At 39.6% G+C, this 26,858-nt stretch overlaps 2 protein-coding genes across 3 annotated transcripts; both read left to right on the top strand.

Annotated features, from left to right (window-relative positions):
* Positions 1-2,314: 2,314 nt before the first annotated feature.
* Positions 2,315-10,195, top strand: trpc4b (transient receptor potential cation channel, subfamily C, member 4b). Its single transcript, XM_028419060.1, has 11 exons — positions 2,315-2,419; positions 2,681-3,083; positions 3,668-4,186; positions 7,106-7,442; positions 7,579-7,718; positions 7,857-8,182; positions 8,289-8,484; positions 8,595-8,789; positions 8,876-8,917; positions 8,995-9,084; positions 9,170-10,195. Exons 2-11 carry the CDS (start codon positions 2,706-2,708, stop codon positions 9,698-9,700), a joined length of 2,754 nt encoding a protein of 917 aa, XP_028274861.1. The 5' UTR covers positions 2,315-2,419; positions 2,681-2,705; the 3' UTR covers positions 9,701-10,195.
* A 2,257-nt stretch (positions 10,196-12,452) lies between these two features.
* On the top strand, positions 12,453-23,982 carry postnb (periostin, osteoblast specific factor b). Of its 2 annotated transcripts, XM_028419061.1 has the most exons (22): positions 12,453-12,607; positions 13,032-13,130; positions 15,445-15,509; positions 15,732-15,889; positions 15,974-16,138; positions 16,208-16,354; positions 17,202-17,343; positions 18,067-18,279; positions 18,373-18,507; positions 18,987-19,135; positions 19,275-19,411; positions 19,577-19,707; positions 20,003-20,133; positions 20,318-20,420; positions 20,536-20,603; positions 20,758-20,803; positions 20,907-20,936; positions 21,360-21,626; positions 21,708-21,755; positions 22,077-22,154; positions 22,239-22,271; positions 23,371-23,982. In XM_028419061.1, the coding sequence occupies exons 1-22, from the start codon at positions 12,489-12,491 to the stop codon at positions 23,397-23,399; spliced, it is 2,493 nt and encodes an 830-aa protein (XP_028274862.1). In that variant the 5' UTR covers positions 12,453-12,488; the 3' UTR covers positions 23,400-23,982. The 2 variants fall into 2 exon arrangements, with proteins under 2 accessions (XP_028274862.1, XP_028274863.1); XM_028419062.1 differs by lacking the exon at positions 22,239-22,271.
* The last annotated feature ends 2,876 nt before the right edge of the window (positions 23,983-26,858 follow it).

Below are 26,858 nucleotides of genomic sequence, written 5' to 3'. Positions count from 1 at the left end.
GTGACAAATGAACGATGAACGAGAACGAGGAGGAGAACGAATCTACAGCTCTGATCCGTGCAGCCTGAGCAGCCTATCACGTGACAAATGAACGAGGAGGAGAACGAATCTACAGCTCTGATCCGTGCAGCCTGAGCAGCCTTGGTTACATATGATTTCATGACTGGATAATGTACTATTATATTTATTATTTAATGGCAGAGTATAACACAAAACATGATGTCATTTTAGAAAGCATTTATTTACAAACACACTTTACATTATATACACAATAACACTACACATCAACAACAAGCAAAGACCATTAATTATAATTTCATGAATACATAGCGTTTGCCTGGTGTCACGTGACAAATTGAGGAGCGTCAGATATCAGACATTCATTTCCTTGTTTGTTTCTGAGTCCACAGCCCCGCAGCTGAGCTTCAGCTCTCGCGTGACAAATGAGCAATCCGGAACGATTCGTATGAACGATTCGTATGAACGATTCGTATGAACGATTCGTATGAACGATCTGTGAACGAGTCGCAAGTTCCTTTGCTGATCATTTGCTGCTGGCCAATTGGCACACAGCCTGAGTGGCTTGGCCGTCACGTGACAACAGAACGAAGATCCGGGGGCTACCGCGACTCAGGAACGAATCATATCTGTTTCCTGTCCTGCCAACTGAGCTTTATGCGGCTGCCTGCCATGTAGCGAAAGAACGAATCACTCACTGAGGGGACTCGTTACCCCGATTCATATAAAAGATTCGTTCATATCGAACGAATCGTTCACGAGCAACACATCACTACTCTGTTTCCAACAACTCTGCATCCAGGGTCAACTGGTGGAACAGTACAATCCTTCACACATCTTGGGACAGAGATGGAGCCCTCCCTAAACCTCCATGCAACACACAGACACTGTTTATGAAAAAGCACCACCGCACCTCCACCCAGCTCCACCTGCTGAGGAAACAAAAGTCTTTCTGTGTCAACAAGGACATTTTTAACTCTGGTTTACAGATCACTCATCGAATCCATTCTCACCTTCAACAATTCATGTTGGTACAAATTCCTCACCACCACGCATAAAACCAGACTCTCCTGGATAGGTAGCTAGGTTTGGTTGATATGGTTTTGTGCATGAGTAATGTGACTGACCACTGGTTGAGAATAAAGAGCAGGTAAGTCAGTGGGTGCAGAGAGATGTGGCCAGTTGGCTGCTGGCCACGGGCAAACTGCACAGACCTGGTGGTGGTGGAGGGAAACCGGTGGGCAATGTGTGTGGGATGACATGGTTGACTGCTTGGAAACTGGTGCAAACTGGGTGTGGTGGGAGTGACTGACTTGTCCTACCTAAGGCTGTGGATGTTAAAGCCTGGCCCTCTTCTGGGTATACTCTGTGGTCTTCATCTTGTAGCAATGAGCCACATCAGGAACTCCTCCATCCTCTGGTGGTTCTTGATCTTGTTGAGAGCATCATTCTCACTGTTGATTGCCGCAGATGCTATTAATGTGACCACAGAACTTCACCCACAGTCATTTAGCACTGATGTGGTCTGTGGTGCATTTCCCCTTAACCTGCCACAATAAAACCATTACTGTCATCCAATCAGCAGCAGTTCAACCTCTGTGTTTTCAGTGTCCTGGCCTCGACAAGGACCTGGATGTCCTCCAGATTATTTCAGTTTCATTTGTCAAAGGTAAGTAGCTTTAGCTGGTTGTTAGGACTGACATCCACCTTCAGGTTAGTGCTGTCGTCCAATTCATTTGAAGTGTCCGTAAACATAACTGAGAACGGGGCACAGCTAAGCTACAATTTGTGTAGAGGAAGGCTGTACGCTTACAGACAACTAGAAAAAAAAATATTGAATATAACTCAAAGCAAGCAACGTCCTGCTGCAAATTTTAAATAAGAGCCCCTGCCGGCCAACGGCGGTATTGCACTTTAGGCCACTTCCGCATTGGCCTCATATGTCTCAGCCACTGTCTTCAACATCCGAAATTAAACAGTTAGATGTAAACCTTCTTCTTACGTTTTTTTAATTAAACTCAGTTAATATTGTGCTTTAACTGTAAAATATGATAAAACGAAGTGACACTGATAAATATAATTCACCGCGCACGGTTTGATTTGTTTTATCTGAAAAGAAAAATAAACCTTTAACCACTGATGACTGCAAACAAGATGACCGTTTGGTCACTTTCTGCAGCGGATCTGTTCCTATCTGACTCTATACGCATGCAGGCAGGTCTGTAATCTGAGAGAAAGGGGTGGGCAGGCAGGGGACATGACATGCCTTTCAGTCTTGGTGGAGACTTCAACATGAAGATCTGATCACGCCAACTTCCTTTTTTCTCCCTGAGAGCCGCGCAGCGCCTTCTTCTCGCCGCCGAGTGATTCATGTGAGTCTCTTACTGGAGAGCAACAGGAGGTAAAGTTTCTCTTTCTTCAGGGTACAGCTTAATTATATCATTAATATAAAAAAAAATAACATTTCTGTCCTCTGCCGTGAGGAATCTGTGTATAACGTAAATAAATGATGAATATTTTAATGATAACACAAATATATATTAGCAAAATGTGTAATTATAGCTTTTAATGAACACATAAGCTTTATTGTTGGAATAATGATTGAATTTAGTGTAAATGTGAGACTTGACCTCACATTTTCTCTTCTTATTTCTCTTCTCAGCTGAGGCTCCCACACAATAGCAGCAATGTCACAGCTGTATTACAAGAAAACGGACAACTCCTCATACAGGGACAGAATCCCCCTGAGGATCGTCCGGGCTGAATCTGAGCTCTCTCCCATGGAGAGGGCCTACCTGGGGGCAGTGGAGAAAGGAGACTACGCCAGTGTGAAGCAGGCCCTGGAGGAAGCTGAGATTTACTTCAGAATCAACATCAACTGCATCGACCCTCTTGGGCGCACAGCCCTGCTGATTGCCATTGAAAATGAGAACCTGGAAATCATCGAGCTGCTCCTCAGTTATAATGTACATGTGGGAGATGCCCTGCTGCATGCCATCCGGAAAGAAGTAGTGGGAGCTGTGGAGCTGCTGCTCAACCACAAGAAGCCACGTGGAGAAAAGCAGGTACCATCCACACTACATAATACCAGCCCTACTATTGCTGACCTTTTAGCTCACTTATTTTTTTTGTCTGTGAGTAAAGGTTATATATATTTTTAAAATCATGTTTGTTCTTTAGTCTTAATCTGATTTAGGAATAAAATATTTGCTGGCTTTCCTCACTTATTATATAGTCTTTATTTTGTTTAATTTGGGAATCAAACTATTGGATTTTGCTAAAAAAAAAAAATGACAGAATAGTTGCATTTTTTTGTGCCACAGCTTGTGATTCTCCTCAGTGTCAGGTGCCTTTATGGCCAGTGTTTGTAAATCTGCTTTTCCAACACTGCCTGGCCTCCCTATGTAGGACTGTATTCTGTATTCTGTGAACAGAAGCAAAAGAAAAAAGAATGTTGTGGTACCTTCCAGCCAGGAAGAGGTTTTTGAGGTCAGCTAAACCACAAGCCATTAGTTGTGTGCTTGCTGTTAGGAAGAACGTTTAGAGGCTGCAGATAGATGAAATTAGAGTCAGTTGTGATCGGTTTACAAGCGATGCTAGCTTGTGAACTTTCTGCTTTTGTATGTTCCTCTTTTGCCTTTCTGTAAAGGTCCCACCAATTCTGCTGAACAAACAGTTTTCAGACTTCACCCCCGACATCACTCCAATCATCCTTGCTGCTCATACTAACAACTATGAGATCATCAAGCTGCTTGTGCAGCGAGGTGTTTCTATACCTCAGCCACATTCGGTGCGTTGCAACTGTGTGGAGTGTGTGTCCAGCTCTGATGTGGACTGTCTGCGTTACTCGCGCTCCCGTCTTAACATCTACAGGGCCCTCGCCAGTTCGTCTCTCATCGCTGTTTCCAGCGAGGATCCCTTCCTCACCGCTTTTCAGCTCAGCTGGGAGCTGAAGGAGCTCAGCACGGTGGAGAATGAGTTCAAGGCAGAGTATGAGGAGCTGTCCCATACATGTAAGCAATTCGCAAAGGACCTGCTGGACCAGACCCGAAGCTCTAAAGAGTTGGAAACAATTCTCAACTACCGTGATGACCTCCATCCTCTGCTGGATGAGAACACTAATGACCTGGCCCGGCTGAAACTGGCTATCAAATACTGCCAGAAAGAGGTAAAGTCTTAATCATGACTGCTGTAATCTGCAGGGGTGCAACATTATGTTTTTATCTGGATATCTTTTGACACAAGTAAAGAAAAGCAAAGGCCTTGTCTTTAAGACCAGAACACATACTGACAGTGTTTATCAATACAAATTTACACCATAATATGTATTATACTATTTGATTATCACAGAATAGATAATAAGACAAGCACAGAGATGAGATGTAAGTGGCCTGAGATGGGTGGAGATATCCTTTGGGAGTTTAGCACAAGATGTAATTGCCAGGCTGGCTCTCAGCAATGCATTACAGTAGCCCTCTTAGACCGTCCCATGCTGATTAGATAATTGGGGATAATGATGGAAGAAGTAATGGACATTTCCCTGAAATACAAACCCATAATATTTTAATGAGGGAGGGAACCTTTTATTGTCTTTTAACATCTTCTTTGGTATATTATTCATTAGAACAGATGGCAACTTTGAGTCATTTGCTGTAAAACAGAGCTGAGCTGTTAAAATTTGCATGGAAGAAGATATGGTGAAATGGATTATACTTGGTCTAATATAAGCTCTCTCACACAAACAGTAGTTGCTCCCTTGTAAAAATATACAATGGTTAGTTGTGTATTTGCAGAGTTAGTGGCTCATGACTGGTGTGCATTTAAATGTCTTTTGTTGTTATATATTGATGAGATGATGTTAGGGTGAAAGTTCAGTGTGGTGGTCAGCGATTGCATTTGCCCTCACTGGTGTCCAAGGAAAGAGGTTTTAATGTTGTACCTCAGGCAGACTCACTCGCAGATCTGCTCATCTTGTGTATTTAATTATGTGGCCTGTAAAATCAAGTGTTAGCTATTTATTTTTAATGCTTCTATCCTAATTTGGACTCGTGTTTTGGGATGTCCCATTCAGTAGGGTATGTTTTTTTGGCCATTGTGCTCATTGATGCAAATTCCAAAACAAAGAAAGCATGTGTGATACTTATGGATTATGAGGATTTACCTTAAACTTTTAAACCATCAGGTAAACAAGAGAATAGGTCAGAATAGGTGTTGGTGGCAAGCCTTGTTTCTATTTGGAGGAATTTTTCCATCTGCTTCTCTAGATGATTGCATAAATATTCAGCTGTTTTTTTCCTGTTGAGGACGGGCTTCAAACTAAATTTGCACAACTTTGTTGTGTTAGACATAAGATTCAGTTTGTTCCAGAAAGTGTGCCCTCAAAGAGCCTTGTCAGTCTGTCAGTCTTGATGCTAAAAACCTTTATAGTTACTATTGAGGAAACACAAACAAAAGTTGCATGGGGAACTCAAGTGTAGTGCAGCAAACAAGGCTGTAAACAGGATGAAGCAAGTTACATTAAGTTGTTTGGTGATGTGGTCAGTCAGCGGTTGTGTTCTTGGGCTTTCTACGATATATAAAATGTCATTGTTCATTTGTGTGCATTATACACAAATACACAAATAGCACACATTCCAACTTGTCTGTTTTCAGAGACCAAAAGTGGTCATGCAGTTTTAATGGATTACACACATCACCAGCATTTACTAGATGTGAACATAATTGCTGGCAAAGTTTCCCTTTAAATGTTTCTTAAATGCATCATTCAGCATGTTTTATTGTTGACTTACTGCCCCCTCATTCTCATTTTAAACTGATATAGCTTTGATCACAGTTCTCAACATTCACTGGAGTTGATTAAAGTAATAAAATATATATTTTTATATGTTAATTTTATTATATTTCTATTATTGGTGACTAAGATTCAGATGAACTGTCACAAAATGTTCAAAACATGGTCCAGTGTTTTAACAAAAAAGTATTTCTATGTACAGGATGCATATAAAATGAGATTAAAATTCTGATATTATCATTTTTGTAAATGATATGCAATAAAAATGAAAAAATGATTACATAGCATTAAATAGCTTAGCTAATTTACACTACACAGTATGTTGTCAGTATAACAGGGCCTTAGGACAGCATAGTGTGGTGTGACATGTGGATGAGGCTGTTTTCACCTTCCTAAAATGTCCTTGGACAAAATCTGCTCCATCCAGATGCCACTTATTGCCTTCAGTCAAGTTCTGGCAACATCTCACACAGACGATTAGGAAAACTGTTAGATTCTACACTGACAGATGACCTGCTCTCCCACAGTTTAATGCCATATAGAAAACCATAATGGAGAACCATTTGGCCTTAACTTGGTTAGGCAGAAATGAACTTCCATCACCATGCACATTTCCAGCAGATGTTTATATCAAATCTCAGAGGGCAGAGGAAATGTTTATGAGAAGGAGACAACAGTCATGAAGATTCTATCTTACATGAATGCCTTTCTACTATATTCTATCTTACAAGGGTTATCTGCTGTTTTAACAACACTTGTAAATGTTTATTTTTGGTATCTTTATGCCAAAAATAATTATTTACTTGGTTCTACGTGCTCTTGAATGATGTCTAAACTGGCATGCAGAAGTCTGCTTGTACAAAATTGCTGTTTACTTTTTAGCTTTGGATCAGGCGAACACATCATCAGTTAGAGTGCCTAAATCAAAAACCTTTTTATTAACAACACCTGTTAGTTTGAAGTGAACCACTGCCAGCATCTGTGCATAACATTTGTGTGTGCTTGAGCTTCATTGATTGTATTAATTCTTCCCTTCAACTGAGACAGAAAGGTTGGATGAATTAAATGCCATTATCCACTTAGAATGCTGCAGCGCTAGATAGCAGTCAATTCATCCACAAGAGCGGATAAAGTAGCACAACACACCATCTGTGGACTCAGTGGAAATAAGAAACGCAACTTAATCTCTGACATATAAAACCTTAAAAGTGTATTCAGTAAAGGCATAGAAGTAAATAGAGTCAAGTTTAATATGCTGTTGATTAACATCCTTCTTTGTGTCTCCATTTTCCTAAGTTTGTTGCTCAGCCCAACTGCCAGCAGTTGCTGGCGTCTCGATGGTACGATGAATTTCCAGGCTGGAGGAGGCGTCACTGGGCAGTAAAGCTCATCACTTGTTTCTTCATTGGCCTCCTCTTTCCGCTGTTATCCCTCTTCTACCTGATCGCTCCAAAGAGCAGCTATGGCTTAATTATCCGAAAGCCTTTCATCAAATTCATCTGTCACACTGCTTCCTACCTGACCTTCCTCTTCCTGCTCTTCTTGGCGTCGCAGCATATTAGCGGATCAAAAAAGGATATTCAGGGTCCAGAGCCCACTTATGTGGAATGGATGATCCTGCCATGGGTGCTTGGTAATTCACACACACACGCTCACCAACAGACCACAGTTAATTCTCTTGATAGATTACACCATTGAGTATCACTTTTTTTAACCATAAATGCTATCTCATATTTTTCCCTCTCTGTGTTTTTTGTCCCTTCTCCAAGGTTTTTTATGGGCTGAAATAAAACAGATGTGGGACAATGGTTTGGAGGACTACGTAGATGACTGGTGGAACTTAATGGACTTCATTATGAACGCTTTGTACCTTGCAACTATTTCGCTGAAGATTGTTGCATATGTGAAAGTAAAGTTTATCATAACGGCCAAAAATTTTACTATATCACCATTTACAGTATATCATTATAAGTGTTCTGTTTTAAGAACATCTGCAGCATCTGAATTCAATGCAGTATATTTATTTATTTATATTTATTTTCAACAGCACAGTGGACCAAAATGCAGAAACTCCTGGGAAATGTGGCACCCAACACTGGTGGCAGAGGCACTTTTCGCCATCGCCAACATCTTCAGCTCTTTACGCCTCATCTGTCTTTTCACTGCCAACTCTCATCTGGGCCCGTTACAGATTTCTCTGGGTCGTATGCTTCTGGACATCCTCAAATTCCTCTTCATCTACTGTCTCGTGCTGTTAGCTTTTGCCAATGGCCTCAATCAGCTTTACTTTTATTATGACACTTCATCAGAATTAATTAAGAATGGTACCTGCCTTGGAATCCGCTGTAGCACACAAAACAACGCTTTCTCAACGCAAGTTAAAGTTCTTAAATGAATTGTTCATAACAAATCTTCATTGTTAATAGTTAATGCATTTGTTTTTCAGCAGCAATGATGTATGATTGTTTTTTTTTTTCAGGCTGTTCGAAACACTGCAGTCATTATTTTGGTCTGTATTTGGCCTAATTTCCCTCTATGTGACCAATGTGCAGCCCGAGCATGAATTCACAGAGTTTGTAGGCACTACCATGTTTGGCACGTATAATGTCATCTCGCTGGTGGTGCTTCTGAACATGCTAATTGCGATGATGAACAACTCCTACCAGCACATTGCTGTGAGTGGTCCTAATTACTCTTTTTGTGTTATAATTTCACCACACTAATTTGTCAGGTTCTCCTTGGCAGAGCACAATGATACATTATTTGTTTGTGTTTGCTTTTTTAGGACCATGCAGATATAGAGTGGAAATTTGCAAGAACAAAATTATGGATGAGCTACTTTGAAGAAGGGGGCACCCTGCCATCTCCATTCAATATAATACCCAGCCCAAAGTCAGTCTATTATCTATTTGTATGGATGATAGCAAGTTTGTTCAAAAGACCAAACTTACAGAGACTTGAGACCTTTGAAACCCTGGGGGTAAAGACTCTGGATTTTACAGTAATTTGTGTCCTCAGTGTTGTGTGTTATAGACATTGATGTTTGTGTTTCTCTTTTTACTACAGAGACGTGCAGCTGAAAACGTAAGATTAAACCACGAGTACCAGGTAGTGATTTGTTTTCTATTAAGAGCAGTTTTGATGGTTTGTTGTTATGTTTTTTAAATTCTAATCTGTACTTTTAGGAAGTTTTAAGGAGCCTTGTGAAGCGGTATGTGGCTGCAAAGATCAGAGATGCCAAGACAGAGGAAGGATTGACAGAAAACAATTTCAAGGTTTTGCACCGTTCTTGATCATTTGACTTCACCTTTAAGGTTTCTTTTATGGTGCAATGTAATCTCTGCTGCTTTTAATCAATAGGAGCTTAAGCAGGATATCTCCAGCTTCCGCTTTGAAGTTCTGGGAATGATGAAGGGTAAACCTCACAGTGGGGACACAGGTAATGTTGTAAACTCTGCCCTTGCTTACCCTGGAAACTCATTCAAATACTCACCCAGACTGCCTCCTGATGAGCCTCTGCAGAACCTGTTTGTTATGGACACCCCCGCCACCACCCAGCAGAGTGAAGCTGCCAGCACCACCCTCTCTGTTTGCCCTAATAGGCTAGTCAATGGTTCAGTTGTTTTCTCCAACACAGATACATCCAAAGATGTTTCAAATGCTGGATCCTTGCAGAGACGGAGAAAGTCTTCTCAGAAAAGTGATGACGTCTGTCCAACAGCAGAGGAAGGTACAATGGAATCTGCTGGTCTAAACAAAAGACACCTTCAAACTAAGACAGTTATTGTGCAAGTCTTACAAAAGATGAATAAGGACACTCCAGATGTTGAACATTCTTGCACAGATTATGGAAAGGAAGTGAAAAATGAGTCAAAAAAATATAAAAATTAATCTGTTAGTTTAAATAATCCAGCTTCCCACAGAGTTATGGTACATTTCATGTTAAAATAGAGTGAGGATTGACCTCAGTGTGACTTGATGCTCAGGGAATATAGTACATCTTAGTTATTTTATCATTTTTTTACCTTGAGCTCCTAATTCCAAAGAGTCCTGACACCTTGTGACCATCTTATACTGTGAGCTGTCCTTTACTAACATATGCAAAATGCAAAAACAGTGTATGTTACTCTAACTGTCTTTGTCTGTAGACAGTGCTACTCCTCATAACCTGTTTTCATAAACTGAAATTAATATATAGGAATAAATAACCAAGCCAGTATAAACACATTATTTGTACTCAACACCTGGGCTAATTTACAATAAGAGGCATGCAGTGATGGAATCTCTTGCAGTGTTTTGACCTACTTATATCAGCTACTGTAACGTGCAGATGTAACAACCATGAATGCATTATTTCTTTTGCCGTTTAGTACCTGGTGGCATGTATTTAAAGGATTTAGTAAAAAATAAAAGTATAAATTCAAAGTTTTTTGTGAATTTTATTCTCAGGTAAACAGAACTTGAACCGGCCTTCCTTTTTACTTTACTGCAGAATTCACTCCTGTGTTTATTGGAGTGAAGAATGCAGTAAATTGTTTACCTCCTCTCTCACTGTATATACAGTTGTCCTTCTAAAAATGTGCACAAGATGCACATCTTACATCAACATGCCCCCTTTTCTCTTGGCCTGTGTCACCTGAGTTCAATTTTATGTTATTTCATATTAGTGTTATTTTATAGTGTTTTGTTCTCTCATCATAAGGTGTCACCATTTTCACAGTATGTGCAAATTACATACAAATTATGATAATTTTTTTGGTACTGTGTTGATGAGCAGGACCCTGTAATGAACCTTCTTATTAAGAGCATAAATTTTACTGCCGACCAAAGTCCAACCTACTTTACATTAACTTTGGCCTAAATGCCTCATAAACATGAAAGAATTTATGTTGATGATGGGAACCTGGCAAAGTAAAATCTACCAGCTAAGTTTAAACATTCAAGAGCTGTACGTATAAATTTTAATACAGACCACTGAGTGTGTTATTACTCCACTCTCTTATGGTTCAGTCAATCTGCGGTTGGAAAGAATGAACTTGAGTCCTGGAAACTTCGATGCTATCTACCAGCCAGGCTTCAAGCACCCTCTAGTGAAGTGTGAGTGCCATAATAGATGACTGTGGAGGAGGATTTATTAAGGGATTATCTGTTGTAGAGATTGCGCACCAAAAGTAAAGGTAGCTATTTTAAACCGGTATTTAATGATCAGTCATATGTGCATTTGCACATATGTACAACTTCCCACCCCCAGGCCTCCAGGCGACTACGGGTGCTGGATGGCTGCTATGGCAACGGAAACTTCAGTATACTGAAGTTACCGTTGCCATAGCACCGGCCATCTTTAGAGGTTTTTGTCATTTTTCTTTGTACTACATCAAAAATGCTCTCTTTCTCTCTGTACATTGTTTCATTGCTCATTGATTAATTAATGTACAAAGAGATCAAACTGTACTTGGGATCAGAAGTATTGTAGCACATGCTGTGAGGGTGCCTGTATGTGTGTGTGTGAAAGTGACCGATTCAGACTGTTCTGATTCCAAGTGCAAAAGCCACACTGCATTTAATTAGCACTGTAGTGACTTCAGCAATGCCATTAGTCCTAATAGTACAGTCTTTGAAAATTATTATTGACATTATTTAAGGTTTTAGTGGGTTTTTAAATCAAGATCAGAACAGGCTTACTTTTCAAGCATTTGTTTTTGCTTTGCAGTTTGCATTTTGCCTAGAGGTGATCTGCAATTTACACAAACTAGTAAAGATTTTATGTGACCCGGCTGCTTCCATATGTTTGACACGTGTTCAGCCTCTTTGGAAGGTGCAGTTTATTATCACTTCCTTTCAGCAGTTGTGGAGTGTTACATTGCTGTGCTGTGCTGTGATGTGCTGTGCTGAGGTGTGTCAGCTGGACTCAAGATAGTGTTGTTAACAGGAAAGGGCAAATGTGTGTGTCCCTCTTGTGTTGTAGCTTTACGGGACATTATTATGGCTTGAATGAAGGGCCATTTGGCACAACCAAGCTGATAAACAGGGATAAAAAAGTCTGTTTACTTTCTCAACTTCTGTGAGCCCTCACTGCTTGCACCTTCTCCTGCCACTAGGTGGAGCAAATAGCATTTTGAAAAATGATAATATTGTGCACAATGCATGTGTGCACAATGCATATGTGTAAAGATTATGCAATTTCTTCTTTGTGTGCACTCCAACTAAGTGATTTTATAGATGAGATACAACTCAACTCTGCAAGTGCCATAAACTAGTAATCCTTCTTCTAGAAATCTTGTCTGTTTTAAGTTACATCTACTTGATATGAAAAGTGATATCTCAATGAGAAATATTTTAATACTGCAATTAATATAGAAATATATGTGTTCAAATCTTTAAGGTTAAGGAATAGCAAAGATTACCGCATGTGTTGTAAATGGGATGGTAGCAAAAATGGCTACTGCAAATCTAACGTCATAAAGAACGCTTCAAATATAACATATTTATTGTTTACTATAAATCACTTTCTTATTATTTGTGTATAGCAATGTGTCTTTTAAATGTTCTGGGTGGTCCATGCATGTATGAGATTTTGCCATCCTCCTAGAGTGGAGGGTGAGCCTTGTGGTATATAAACTCCTGCTCAGACTCTGCTCCCATTACTTTGGGTCTGGAGGGGCTTGCTAAGGAATCCAGGATGAAGCTCCTTTTTGCAGCTGCCTTTGCACTCTTTGTGCTCTGCACATTTGACCATGCTGACTCCTCAGCTTATGACAAAATTGTTACCCACAGTCGTATCAGGGCAAGAAAAGAAGGGTAAGCTACTTTTTTATTATCAATGTATATTTATTTGGCCTTGTGATATCACTGTTATTTCATTGTGCCAGCATTAGGTGTGACAAGCATCAGTAGAACTTTCTCCAAATGTGTGTCTGACATAATGATGTAGTCCCAAGTGTTTTTCAATCATATAAATGTTCTGCAGTAATTGTTATTCATGTAAATTGCATTGCTTTTCAGAGGTATATAACAGTGAGGTGCCCAAAACTAGCACATTTTCACGTACAGCAGGCATAAATGTCATTATTCATATTTGACTGTCTGGTTTCAAAGTAAGCGGGGGTAGTTGCCAAATAATTATTCATACTTGACAGTCTGATGTCATGCCCAGCAGGGCTATTTCTCACATAATAAATTCTTTGTGATTTATTTCATTTTTTTGTCATGTTCTTCATGTTAGACCCAATGTCTGTGCACTCCAGCAAGTCATGGGGACCAAGAAGAAGTACTTTAGCACTTGTCGTAATTGGTACCAGGGGGCCATCTGTGGAAAGAAAGCGTAAGTGTTGTTTTGTTTGTCTAGGTTTGCATCTGCACTTTAAAAAAAAAAACGTTAAAAAGCAAATGAACTGACTGAAAAGTTTCACGATTAGTTCTGTTTCTGAGAATGTAGTTTCCTCTTCACCGTCTGTCTTCTTCTTTTATGGAAACTTGGATGTTTCCATAGAGATAGAAAGACATCTGTTATCTTACTTTAAATCAAACTTCTGCTCCCAAAAAAAAAATTTGTGGACGTAGCCATAAACCGTTTGTATTGAAGGCAGTCCTATTTGGTCCTATAAAGTCAAAGTAAGGATTTTCTGAACTTCAGAAGCCTGGTTGTTGTTGTGGCAAACCTCTGATTCCAGGATATGATGTGGCTGTAAAATGTTGACTGTATTCATGAATGGAAAAGTGTTCAGCTCAATCACTCTAGAAAACCTTTTTCAGTTATTGTTCCAGCTGTCTCAGCACTTTCTGCGTTTACACATGGATCAAGTCCATGCCTATTTTGCAGGCTCTCTTTCTCTTCCTCTCTTACACACAGAGAATACTGTACATACTGTGTTTGCCTTCTGTGCTTGACATGGTCATGCTCAGCACCAATGAATGCAAACTGCTCACTGAACCTGGCAAATAATAACATTGGGAGAAATTAAATAATTTAAAATATTATAGTGTAATATTTAATACAGACCACTGTATCTATAGTAATTTACAAAATTAAATACATATTTATATTAAATACAAACATATTTCTTGTTGTAAAGCTGCAAATGAAGCAAATCTACTAATAAAACTTAATAAAGTTTACTTACTGCAGAATAGTTAAGTTGCATTATTTTTACAGTGAGAGAGCAGGCAAACATTGTTAAAGGCCAATCTAACATTTTTTTTCACAACAAGGATTATATTACCTTTCCTAACCTTCCATAAACATGTCAGATGTTTCCCATAAGTCCCAGAGCATGCAGACAAAGCTTTTTCTGTCTGTCCTACAGCAATTCAGCCCCAGGGCTAGAGATTTAAGTGCATTTTATAGACAATTTAAGCAACCAGAGTACTTTGCCTTACAACTATCTGCTTTCAGAGCAACTCTGCTTGTAAGAAAACTTTGTACAACCAAACCTGCAGACCGTTGAATTGTCTTCATGTCTTCATGGAACAGTACTTCTTAATAGATGCTGACATGTCAAAAGTTTCCATTTCCATGGCCGCATACAATCCCTCAGTGTGGGAAGGCAAAGTAACTATGGTTTTTGCTGACTTTGCCCCAATGGGGCTCCTATGATCTCATCCCAGACCTTGCAACTCCATTCAACCCTGATTCAAATACAGATGGTACAGAGGTGCAGAGAGCTATGACTCACAGGCATTGGTCTGTGTCATATCTGAAAAGTCAGCAGCGGTTAAAACAAAGATCACAGTGCCACAGTAAAATACACACACAGCTTGTGAAGTGAACCAATTAGGTTGACCCGCCTTAATGAACTCCCCAACCAGATCTGGGCTCACATGGTATTGTTTAAGATTGCAGTGGTGTTCTTTATGTCTTGTGAACCCTTTTATTTTTAAAGTCTGGTAGTCATTTGATGTGAAATGCACATCTAACGATTGTCTCTTAGAGCTGGAGACAATGCTATAGTTCCAACATGCTCAAACCTGCTGATGCAAGTCATGTTTATATCTTGCAGCTGCACTTTGAATTTTAGTGCTATCCTCAGGCTATGGTGTTAGGCACTATGGAGAGGAGACACTGCCCCTCACATGTTTTTAACCAGAGGCATGTCAGCATTCATTGTTCCTGTCTAATGTTCACAACATAAACAATAATGACCATTGTCTAAGTTTTAACTCAAAGGTTTCCACGCAGACCATTAAAACATGTTCCTTGTATTAACCAACATTTCCTAAAACTCAACTATAATTATGCTCCAACTTTTCAAGGCCAAAATTGTAATGTTTCTGAGGTTTGTCTAATGCCAAGTAAGTCAAAACTAATTGTTTTGCTTCAAAGAGGAGGTCTTGGTAAGGCCTGCTATAAATCTACTACTGTAATGGTAGCGTAAACCTCCAGGCACCCTTTCCATTAGGTTTTGGCCTAAGTTGTTGGATCAAATGATCTGTTTTTGTAATGCAGAGCATAATGATTAACATCTGGAAAACAGTGAAAACCCCAGACCATCACAGAATGATGATTCAGCTCCAAAAATAGATACCAGGAAAAAAAATCTAAATTTCTAACATAGCTTTGTTGGAAGATTTTTGCAAGCATTTCATAGAATGTATCATATTTTTACATTTCTTACTGCTACTGCATGATTTATCCGCAGGACTGTGCTTTATGAGTGCTGCCCAGGATACATGAAGATGGAGGGAATGCGTGGTTGCCCTGCAGGTATGTACTACAATGTAGTCATTATAGAAAGGTTAGACGAGGCCATGTCCTCCAACTGTAGAACAGCTGTGTGCTGTTTTTGAACTCAGACCAAATAAACAAGAAGACAATGCCACAGCATATTGTAGACACATTGTCTATGTTTTCAAGCCATTTTTTTTATTAAAGAACGACTGCCACCCATTGTTTTGTTTTTTTTGTTTTGTTTTGTTTTTTTACTAGTTGCCCCGATTGACCATGTGTATGGCAGTTTGGGTCTAGTGAAGGCCACATCCACCCAACAGTACTCTGACATTTCTAAACTAAGGCCAGAGATTGAGGGACCAGGGTCGTACACGTTCTTTGCCCCCAGCAATGATGCATGGGAGCTTTTGGATGAGGTGAGTCAGGACAGCACGAGCAAGAGCTCTGCAACCTTATTGTGTATGTTTGTATCTATAACATTGCAATTTGTGGTCTTACAGACAGTGAGGAATGCACTGGTCAGCAATGTCAACATTGAGCTGTACAATGCTCTTCATTATCACATGGCCAACAAACGCTTGTTGACCAAAGATCTAAGGAACGGAATGATGGTCACGTCCATGTACAATGACCTTGGTCTCCTTATTAACCATTACTCCAATGGGGTGAGTATTGCCATTCTGTTAATATTGTACCAGTTCTCAGTTCTCATTGAAGTGTGTGTTAATGTGCAGGTGGTGACGGTGAACTGTGCCAGGATTATCTACGGAAACCAGGTCGCCACTAATGGAGTGGTGCACGTCATCGATCGTGTCATCAGTGCTGTTGGAAACACCATGCAAGACACCGTTGAGGTTAATGATGACTTGACAACACTGGCTGTAAGTATATAATATAACAGACTATTCACGAGTGAACAGAATCTATACCTGTGTCAGAGGCTGCAGTCCCTCTCAGTATAAGAGAGGATGACAATCAAAAAAATAGGGCTGGAGTGTTGATCACAGTAGACAAGAAGAAACTGGTGTGCAAGGCAGGAGTGGGAGTGTTTAAGGTGTGGTGCAGCTCCTAAACCTCAGATGAAATTATCGCCATTATATGTATTCGCATCAAAAGGCAGCGTGTTGACGAACAATAGATTTAGGTGGTGAAGTTGGGCAGTATAAAGAGAAACAGAGCCATATATATATATATATATATATATATATATATATATATATATATATATATATATATATATATATATATGTGTATATATGGGAGGCTGGGGTGTAACCATAGTTTACACTGAATAATTTACGACACTGGGGTTTATGTCCTAAGTGGACCTAAAATGCTGTGATGACTATTTTCTTAAGATTTTATTGTTATGTTTTTAGTTGCACCTTTGTAAAGTTTAGACAACAAACAGTTTGACTAAGCTTAGGAGTTTTATTTAAAAATGACTCTCTGCTAACCTCGTGATAGAAAGCAGAATCCCTTTCTAGCTGTGGCTCCTGCTATAATATAAACACCCCAGGGAACTAATTGCAAACACTGCAGGGTGACACTGGCTTGCATGGCAGCTTGAGTTTCTGTGGCAATGTGAGACAATTAACAGAGCAAATAAGACCCTACTGAGGATAGAGCACATTACAGAAAATATTTAAGAATTACTCTTGCAGGTGTTTCTGCTGTGTTTTATTGAACAATGAACATACTCAATGTAATCCTGCTGGTGCTTTTTAGGATCTAGCTCAAAGTGCTGGACTGCTTGATGAACTGGGTAAGCCAGGACATTACACTCTCTTTGCCCCCACCAATGAAGCCTTTGAGAGCCTCGGCAGTGAAGTTTTGGATAGAATTAAGAATGACAAGGTAGCCCTCAAAGGTAAGTCAGACTATTCTTCAAAGGGTTATTCTTGTGTAAACTGAAGTAGCACCATGTTTGCATTTAATGATGAAGATATAGGAAAAGAAATGTAGTGGTCTCTGGCAGCATGTGTCTTACACCAAGTCTTCCATAAAGGGATTTTTTTTACATGTTCAGCTTTTCACAATTCAAACCAGATGGAGCCACAGTGAATCTGGAACTTAAACACATTTAGCTTTAAATAACAAACTTGTACTGCAGAGTAATAAAAGTAATGTCCCTGGTTTAAGTCAGGCATGAAATTGTGTGTGGAAAGTCAAACAATGCAACATATCATTATTTCAGTGTTTTTTCTTAAGTTATATGCTGAGAGTTAATCATCAGACATGTTAAATAAGGATGCTGATATAGTGATAGATTGGTTGAAGCCTTCTGAAATTTACAGCAAGCTTTTTTTGTGCATAATGAGAGACAAGAAGCAGCTGCTTCATTGAGCAATGATTTGGCAACATACCTCACAATTTTTATGTGCCCATATTGTGCTCTTTGATATGAGTTCAGAACCATTTTACACATAGTCAGAGCTTCAAGTCTCTTTCCCCCAGGGACCTCAGGGACCCACAGGGTCTGCAGGTTTTCTGGCCATTTTTTCCTCAGCTGCTGCGTAACAGCAGAGGAACATAAAGCAGCCAACGCATCAGATAAACATCTGCCTCTACAAATAACCGCATCTTGTTTCAGCTCTTCTGAAGTTCCACCTCCTGAACTCAGTCCAGTGCTCTGAGGCCATCATGGCTGGCACCTCTCATGAGACCCTGGAGGGTAACAACATTGAAATTGGCTGTGATGGCGAAAGTTTAACAGTGAACGGAGTCAAAATGGTGCGTCAAAAGGACATTGTCACCACCAACGGTGTCATCCACCTCATTGATCAAGTCCTTGTTCCAGACTCAGGTACCAGGAAATATAATATCTACCCCAAGCATTTGTGTTTTTTTTTTCTTGTAATTCATATTTTAATGGTTCGTGTTTCTTGCCCCCATTAAGCTAAGCAGGTAATGGAACTGTTGGGAAGTTCCCAGGCAACCTTTGGTGACATGGTGTCCGAGCTGGGACTTGCTGCAGCCATGAGACCAGAGGCTGAGTACACTTTACTGGCTCCTCTTAATGTAGCCTTCAGTGGTAAGTTATCATACATACCCCTCTATTTTCCTCTCAAGAGGTGTCTAACTGTGAATGCTGTCTAGTCCAAGCTCAGTCACAGGCAAGAAATGAAGAAAATAGTCCCCCTTGTATGCTGAGGCATAAGTAAATAAAGTTGTACATATATGGTGCTTCTGGAAAAATATGAATTTACTGAAGCTTTATTCCATGTAAGAAAAAAATCTCCACTCCCCAGAGAACATTCCTGGACTTCATCTGAGGGAAGCAGATGTGTTTTGTTAATCGGACATGAAAAAGGCAATCAATCTTCTTCTGTCTTTGTGGACATGTGGAATGCACAAGGCAGGGATGACAGGGTGTAATTTTATTGTTTTATCTGTTAATGCTCATTTGTCTAGGTATTTCAGCTGTAACAGTGGAATTTCTGTCAGTTTCTCAAATGCAGAGTCTTGAGCTGTGTAATTTAATAATATATATAAATATTTTTTAATTTACAGATGAGGTGATGGCCATTGATCAGAGTTTGCTCAAGATTATCCTAGAGAGTCACATCTTGAAGAAAAAGATTGTCCTGCAGGAACTTTACAATGGCCAGCAGCTGGAGACCATTGGAGGAAAATTTCTGAGGGTCTTCATCTACCGCACAGTAAGTCCCCTTCTTTGAAGTTTTGCCCAAAACTTATGGCTGGATGCCACTAAACACACCTCAATTACCCCTGTCATTTGGCCATCAATCCTCATTCTGTATGACCCTCTTGCCTTTCACTTGTTGATTATATCTGCAGGCTGTGTGCATTGAGAATGCGTGCCTGATAAGGGGCAGTAAAGTAGGAAGCAATGGGGCCCTTCATCTCATGAAGACTCTGTTGAAACCTGCACAAAAAACTATGTATGAGATTCTGACAGAACATGGAGGCTTCAAGTAAGTACAGGGCAATGTACATGAAAGTGGACAATACTCAAACCACATCTTTCTGTGTCTTGTCATCAAATACATGGCACCTATAAGAACTTATGTGCTATTGTTGCAATATATCAGCGGCTTGTAGGACAACCAAGTGACTGTTTTTTCCCCTCTGTGCTGCAGGATCTTTTTGTCTCTAATGGAAGCTGCTGGCTTGACTGACGTGCTCAGACAGGAGGGAGACTTTACTCTGTTTGCCCCAAGCGACAAGGCCTTCTCTGCTTTGAGTGACAGTGATATGACCTTGTTGAAGAGTAGGTCATCCATAGCATACTCCTGTTACATCATGGTCTCAACAAGGAAAATAACATTTGTGGCAGAACTTTTAAAGGGAATTGAAAAAGCCACTGTTGTGTGTGAAGATGTGCAAAAAATCTGTCGCTTTTAAAAAGGCATAAACTAACAAACAAGGAAAATAATCTGATCAATATGACTTCGCTTAACACTTATTTGCATTTATGTGTGAATTGTTTTTAACGTTTAATTTATTAATTCAGCCAGTTGAAAATGATGCAAAGTAAATGAATAGCTTCTGTGTCTTTATTCTAGGTGACATGAATGCTCTCAGAACCATCCTCCTGTATCATCTCAATGCTGGTATCTTCATCGGTGGTGGTTTGGAGACTGGAGTGACAAACCTTCTCAAGTCTCTTCAGGGCAGCAACCTCAGAGTGATATTTGTAGGTATTTAGTGCAGCAAGACTAAACCTACCCAGCAACATCTGAACTTACTAAACTCCATACATCCATAACAAACTAAGAATATTTACTTAATAATATTAAGTCACTGTTTAAAAGAAAAACAAAAATGAGGTTTATTCACAGCATTACTTCTCTTGTAATTCTTTCAATTATCTCCCTCAGGCAAACAACAGTATGAAGGTGAATGCTGTTGAAGTCCCTGAATCTGATATCATGGCCACAAATGGAGTCGTTCACTTCGTCAACCAGCTGTTGTATCCTGGAGGTATAACTTTCATTCAGTTACTTATCCACTTCCTTTGCATAAATCTGTCAAGAACACTGTGCGCTTTATGTTGCTGTTGTTGTATAAATGGTTAATGCCCTGTGCTTTCTTCCAGATATCCCTGTTGGAAGCCAAGAGCTCCTCATAATATTGAGGAAGCTCATTTCTTATATGCAAATCAAGGTGTTGTAACAGTTTCTTAGTATCAACACTTAAAGGGGGCAGGGAGCGGTTTTCCATGTGCAGGTTTTCTAAAGTCTTATGGGAGTGTCATAATATAATTTATGTAACGCAAAATAAAGTACACACCTTACAGGTTATCTCTTTTTTTTTACAGTACATTTCAGGATTCAGATATCAGGAAATCCCCCTTACATTTTTGAGTAAGTACTGTTGATTACTATGCTGGCATAGATTTTTTGGCAATAATGTGTTTTTTATCCTGTCAGATGTGAATAATGACTTTATATCTCCTGTTGTCATCAGAGAGGATCATCACTCGTGTTGTCCAGGAAGGTACAGTAATGATGATTACAGAGTATCATCATCATGTGATTCTTAATCAGCCCAGTTTGACAGCTAATATTAACAGTTGCATGCTTGAAGCTGATGAAAACTGAGATCAGAATCAATATAAACAAGCAATATAAAAACTGTAGTATTTATGTTTAAGACATCATTAAAATATTTTGTATCTCACCTGCTGTAACATGTGTCTCCTGTGGGGGGATTATCTTGTCTTCTATCTTAAATTTAATATAATTATTAAGAATTGATATTATTATTATTATCCAATATTGGAATATGAATGACATTTTGTCAATGTAACCTTATTGATCTAGTGAAAGGTCCATTTGTTATGATACCTGCATGCATCAAAGAGCAATGCTGTGCACCTCTATGTTCAGACAGTTAAACGTGCCTTCTTGGTTTCGATAGTTCCTGATGTCAAAGTGACGAGGGTTATCCAAGGGGAGCCCACCATCACTAAGGTCACCAGGGTCATTGAAGGCCAGCCCTCTGTCACCAAGGTTACCAGAGTCATTGAAGGTCAGCCCTCCGTCACCAAGGTTACCAGAGTCATTGAAGGCCAGCCTTCCGTCACCAAAGTTACCAGGGTCATTGAAGGTCAGCCCTCCGTCACCAAGGTCACCAGGGTCATAGAAGGTGACCCAACCATCACCAAGGTTACCAGGGTTGTCTCAGGTAATTTCTTTTTTTTTTCTTTGCATAAATAGCTTCATTTCACTTTTCACGCTTGAACTCATGGATGTTGTTTCTGCACAGGCCCCCAGTACTCAGTCAGCACAGACACCAGCAACATCGATTTGGAAGGTTGGCAAAACTTTTTCAACATTTAGTATTGATAATTCATAACAATATCTTTTTTTTGTCAGATTTGACATGGTGCTCCCCAGTGATTTGACATCAATCAACCACTCTTTTTTTCTATGGTTTTATTTTCAAATATAAACGTACAGATTTTCTGCATAAACTGCACATGCATGGAGCACAAACTATCACATCAGTGTCTACCACATCACATTCACTTATCACTCATCATCACCCTTCACCAAATAATAGACTTGATGTCTATTATAGAATAACAGTTTGTTATTCAAGTGTCACTTCAAGGAAATATTCTCTCTCTACTAGGAACTGATCTTTCAGGAATTACTACCATTGAAGGCACCTCTGATCTTGACACTGACACTCTTACCAGACTGATCCAAAGTGAGTCGTCATCATATCTCAGATCTTGGGAAATTAATCCATTAACACATTTTGTGTGACCTTTATGTCTGTTTGCCTTTATAGAAGGCAGAGGATCTCCTTCCCGGAGAGTTTTAGGTAACAAAAAAAGGAAAGAAACAAAGAAAAAGAGAACTCAAATAGACTCAATGACGAGTTATTATTATTGTTATTAAATAAAGCAGAGCCTGTGAGCTAGTTCAGACTCTGCTGCCGTCTTCTGTCTGCGTCATACAGCTATCCATCACCTCCTTTAATCATGGTGGATGTACTTAAAGGAATAGTTAATAGTTTTGGGAAAATTGCTTACTCTATTTCCTTTCTTGCTGAAAGTGTGATGAAAGGATTGATAACACTCCCACATGTGTTGGGTAAATATGAAGTGAAAGCCAGCAGCCACTTAGTTTAACTTGACACAGCAGCTAGAATGTCTAAATATGATAAAAAACCACCTACAAGCACATATTGGCCTCACATGTTAACACATTGTATATTGTTTGTATTCATCTGCAAAATGTTGGGTGTTATTTGCTGTAATATTTCTTGGCCAGAAACAGTAGCTTCATATAACCCATCCAAAACATATTGCTGCATATAACCCACATGCAAAACCGCAATGTGTTGTTTTTACAATTGAGATTGCGTACAAACTAAACAAACTATAACTGCTAAAGTTTGGAGGTGCTGATTGGTGACTGTTGTTGGTTTTGGATAGAGCCAGGCTAACTGCTGCCAGTCCGGCTGCTGACTGTAGCTTCATATTTTCCATGCAGACACAGGAATGGTATCAGTCTTAATTCTTGGCAGGAAAGCACACAAGTATATTTCCCAAAAAGTCAACCGATTCCTTTGTACGAGCTGTGGGCTCTACATTCATTCGCTGTCACGCTTGATGCCACAATGCTCACCTGAAAGCTATGCTGACACTTCCATGGCTTCTGCTGCTGCTGCTGCTGCACACTGTAAGCTGGACCTGATGAAACAGACGTTTCATGAGGCCCACCTCCACCCTATAGCATCCATGTGTAGGTTGTGAATTAATGCACTTCCCTTTGGAGGGGGACACACACCCCCTGCTGTGCTGAGCTTGGTGTTTTCATGTTTCAACAGTGATAAGTATAGATTATAATTTCGGTAATATATACATATATATTTCCGTGACTGACATGTATTTATTATTATCTCCTGTTTTTGCCAGCTGGGAACAGGAGGAGGGGAAGGGACTGAGCATGTATGGAGATGGAGGAGAACACCGCCCTTGTACCAACAGAGACAGACAGAACCCTGACGTTGAAAGTGGTGTTTTAATACAGGGGATACACCTCAGATGTCAGTGATGTCAAATAAACTGTAATAGGTACAACTGACAAAAATAAAACTGTTCTCATAAACAAAGTAATGGTGCTCCGAATGTATATGAATTAAGTCTTTTTAGTATGTAAACAGTTTAAATGAACATTTTGGCATTGCTTAAAAGACGCAGTAAGTGCAGGGCAGCAATAAAATCATCTAAATCCCAGCTATTAGATTAGCAATAAAAGCATGTCAAATCTGGTGAAGGTTAAACCAAGGAGACTTTACAAGGCGTTTGAGAGGATTTCTAAATCTCAGCATGGTACAGATTTTTTTAAAAAAAGGTGTTTTCTGACTGTAACTGCTGTTACCTCTCTAGCTGATGTCATTTCATGTAAATTTTGTCTATGCTTGTGTCTGTTGGCATGATGTAGCCGAATGCAGGTTATTCTTTAAACATTTTCCAATAAAGTGCTTTCATTGAGATAAATATGCCAGTTTGAAAAGGGCATCTGAAGAGATGTGTTTTTGGATTTATTTCCATGTCCTTATAAAGCTGGCACTGGCTTATAAATATAGTTAACACATCTAATGTCAAATCTAAATATTATGTCTGCAGTTTGTTTTTTGAAGTATGAGGTGTTTAAATTGGCCATTTCTGAGTCATGACCCAGTCGTCCTGTGTGGGATTAAAAGGAAGCTCAAAGTCTGGAAGTGACCGCTCTCTCTGTCTCTTACCATTAAAAAAAACAATAGGACACAAATATAAAACATAACATATATCAAAAATGTTCATTTATTTTTTAATAATAATTTTGTTTACAAAGGTTGTTACATAAGTGAAAAACTCGGAAAGCATTGCTGCGGTTCATTTGTCAGAAGAATATGTATGAAGCTGGCGTTTGTTTACAATGCAGCCAAATTTGATGTTTACCCTGAGGTAACAGGGACATTATGTGAGCTGCTGTGTGCAGACATTTGGGTCAGGCCCAGCTTCTGTGTTACTTGGCTCATGGGTAAAATTCTGCAGTTTATGGCTTTTTTTGGATAGGTTTAAATTGGCAAAAACCAGAGCAAGATGCCAAAACATAGAGTATTGCATCATACAAAGTGTAAAATGATTTTCTGCCAACAATTTCAGATCAAAACTAATTCTACGAACTCAACAGGATTCAGTGAAGCAGGCAGCTGCATGATGCGATGAAGTCATCATATATCAATCTGTTGCTGTTTATAAGCTGCGTTATTCAATAATATTTCACATGACACTTTCACATGAAGCATTCTGTTTGCTCATGCATGTGAAAAAAATAAAACAATAACTAGTCTGCCAATCAAGTTTTTAGCATTTTCTCTAGAAAAGACCAACTGATGTGCACTGTAGCTGTGCACAGCAAAAATGGAAGATAGTCCTGAAAAATGGTACCTTGTTGCATAAACATGTTCATGTTGAATTGCCCTAATTCCAGATCAATGAAAAACATGAGGTCAGTAGATAGCTGCAAAGATGTTTTGTGTGTGTGTGTGTGTGTGTGTGTGTGTGTGTGATGTAGTCTCAGGGTAGCTGTTACAATGTACAGTCAGTACAGTAACATGCAAATCTTGCTCAGACAGAGTGAATACATTGTGCCGTCAGACTCACAGCAGGAAATACTTCATACATTTACAACATTGTCTGAGAATTGAGGAAACATCTGCCGGGGGGAACATATATTGCTTTTCCATTTGGTTTAAGACTTTCTGTGCCTTACTCAGCTGTGATCTACCAATCAATTCTTTAGTCATTTATGAGAGTGGTGGTATCACCAACAACAGGCTCAAGTATCACTTGACTTAGCCTGACAGTTTCCACTGCTCCTCACCAACAGGCAGCTGTCTGCTCATAAGTGAATCAATGCAGGAGGCTCGTACACATGGGATCAACATGTGTATGAGAATCTACACAGAGCTGTTGAATGCTTGAAATCAACCAACCTTTTAACAGTCCATCCGGCTGCAGGTTTTGGGCTTAACACTGGTTTTAAACATGCTGCTAGAGAACTTAAAGTATACCTGGCCTTTGCTTGACACTGTAGAGGACCAGATGGTCCAGATTTTATTTCCTGGTAATTTTCCTTTACTCTGCCTGTAATGTATGTTCATTCCTGTGTGTGTGTGATGGCTGCCATGTCAGGCATGTGCCCATGTGTCGTATTACTGCACTAAATCCATCAGTAAATCTGAACTGATGCTACACAGTGTGTAAGAATACATGTGCTTTTCACAGCAACATTTGAACTCTGCAGATGGGGTCTTAAATGAATAGTTGAATCATCTTCTCAGTTTTCAAATCACAGTAGTGACACATTTGCACTCATAAAGACTACATAAAGTATACAAGTACACCTCATCTGACCCTACAACTGTAGGAGCTGTGGGGCCAATTCAATCTGTTTTTAATTGGCCCACATCAATCATATAAGCATACCAGAGGAACTTTCTGAGCCAATAAATGTGCATATCGGAGATTGCCTTGGACGCAGCTGTATGTGACTCGTCATCTGAATGCACCACTGACTCCAAGGAGCTGACATGTTTTTGGCACAGTGGTTGTGTGCTCAGTGTTTGATGAGTGTCTTCTGCAGTGCCATCATGCACAGACTTTGCCATGCCAACATATCCACCTGAAATGGGGAGTGCATTTTGTACCAAAGCAAGGTGACAGTTTCAGGTCAAGAAGTTGTTTCTTATCTTACATAGCTGCAAAAAAAAACTATCTAGCAAATCTAGCAAAGAATTGTGCTTTGGGTTAGTCCCAAACAATACTACTACAATACCATTCTAATTCATCTTATAATTAGTGTGGTCTGGAATTAAGTCAGATTTCCAGTGGGCGTTAACATTAAACGTAGAATAAATTCCCTCTGGACACTATTGGGTAGACACACAACCAGTCAGAGAAATAAAGAATGTGACGTAGGCAGAGTGACAACCAGACTAGTATCTTAGTATGTTTTTTTCATGTTAGTGAATGGATATGATTGGCCAGGCTAACCCCACCTCACAGTAAGTGAATACAATTATGTATTTGCAATGCCAAATAACCAAGCAGTACAGTGGTACTGCTAAGAAGGGAAGTGAGGGATACCCAGACACATACACAACATAACAGGCTGGTCACTTGAGGCTGGCTCCAAACATTAGTCAGTCCCAATAAACCTTAATGTTAAAATGTCCAACATATTGACCTAGTTTTTCCTTTTTTGACAGCGGTGTGGAATAAAGATTTATATACCTCACTAATTTAATACTTAGGGTCATGGTTAACTATAGCTGCACTGAGTGAGAGGTGGAGGTCTTGTAAGATTACAAGCTGCCTTCAATATATAACCACCCCCTCACTTCAGTCTCATG

This window comes from Parambassis ranga, chromosome 13 (assembly GCF_900634625.1).
Source record: "Parambassis ranga chromosome 13, fParRan2.1, whole genome shotgun sequence".
NCBI classification, from domain to species: Eukaryota; Metazoa; Chordata; class Actinopteri; family Ambassidae; genus Parambassis; species Parambassis ranga.
This window is presented reverse-complemented; position numbering and strand designations above follow the sequence as displayed.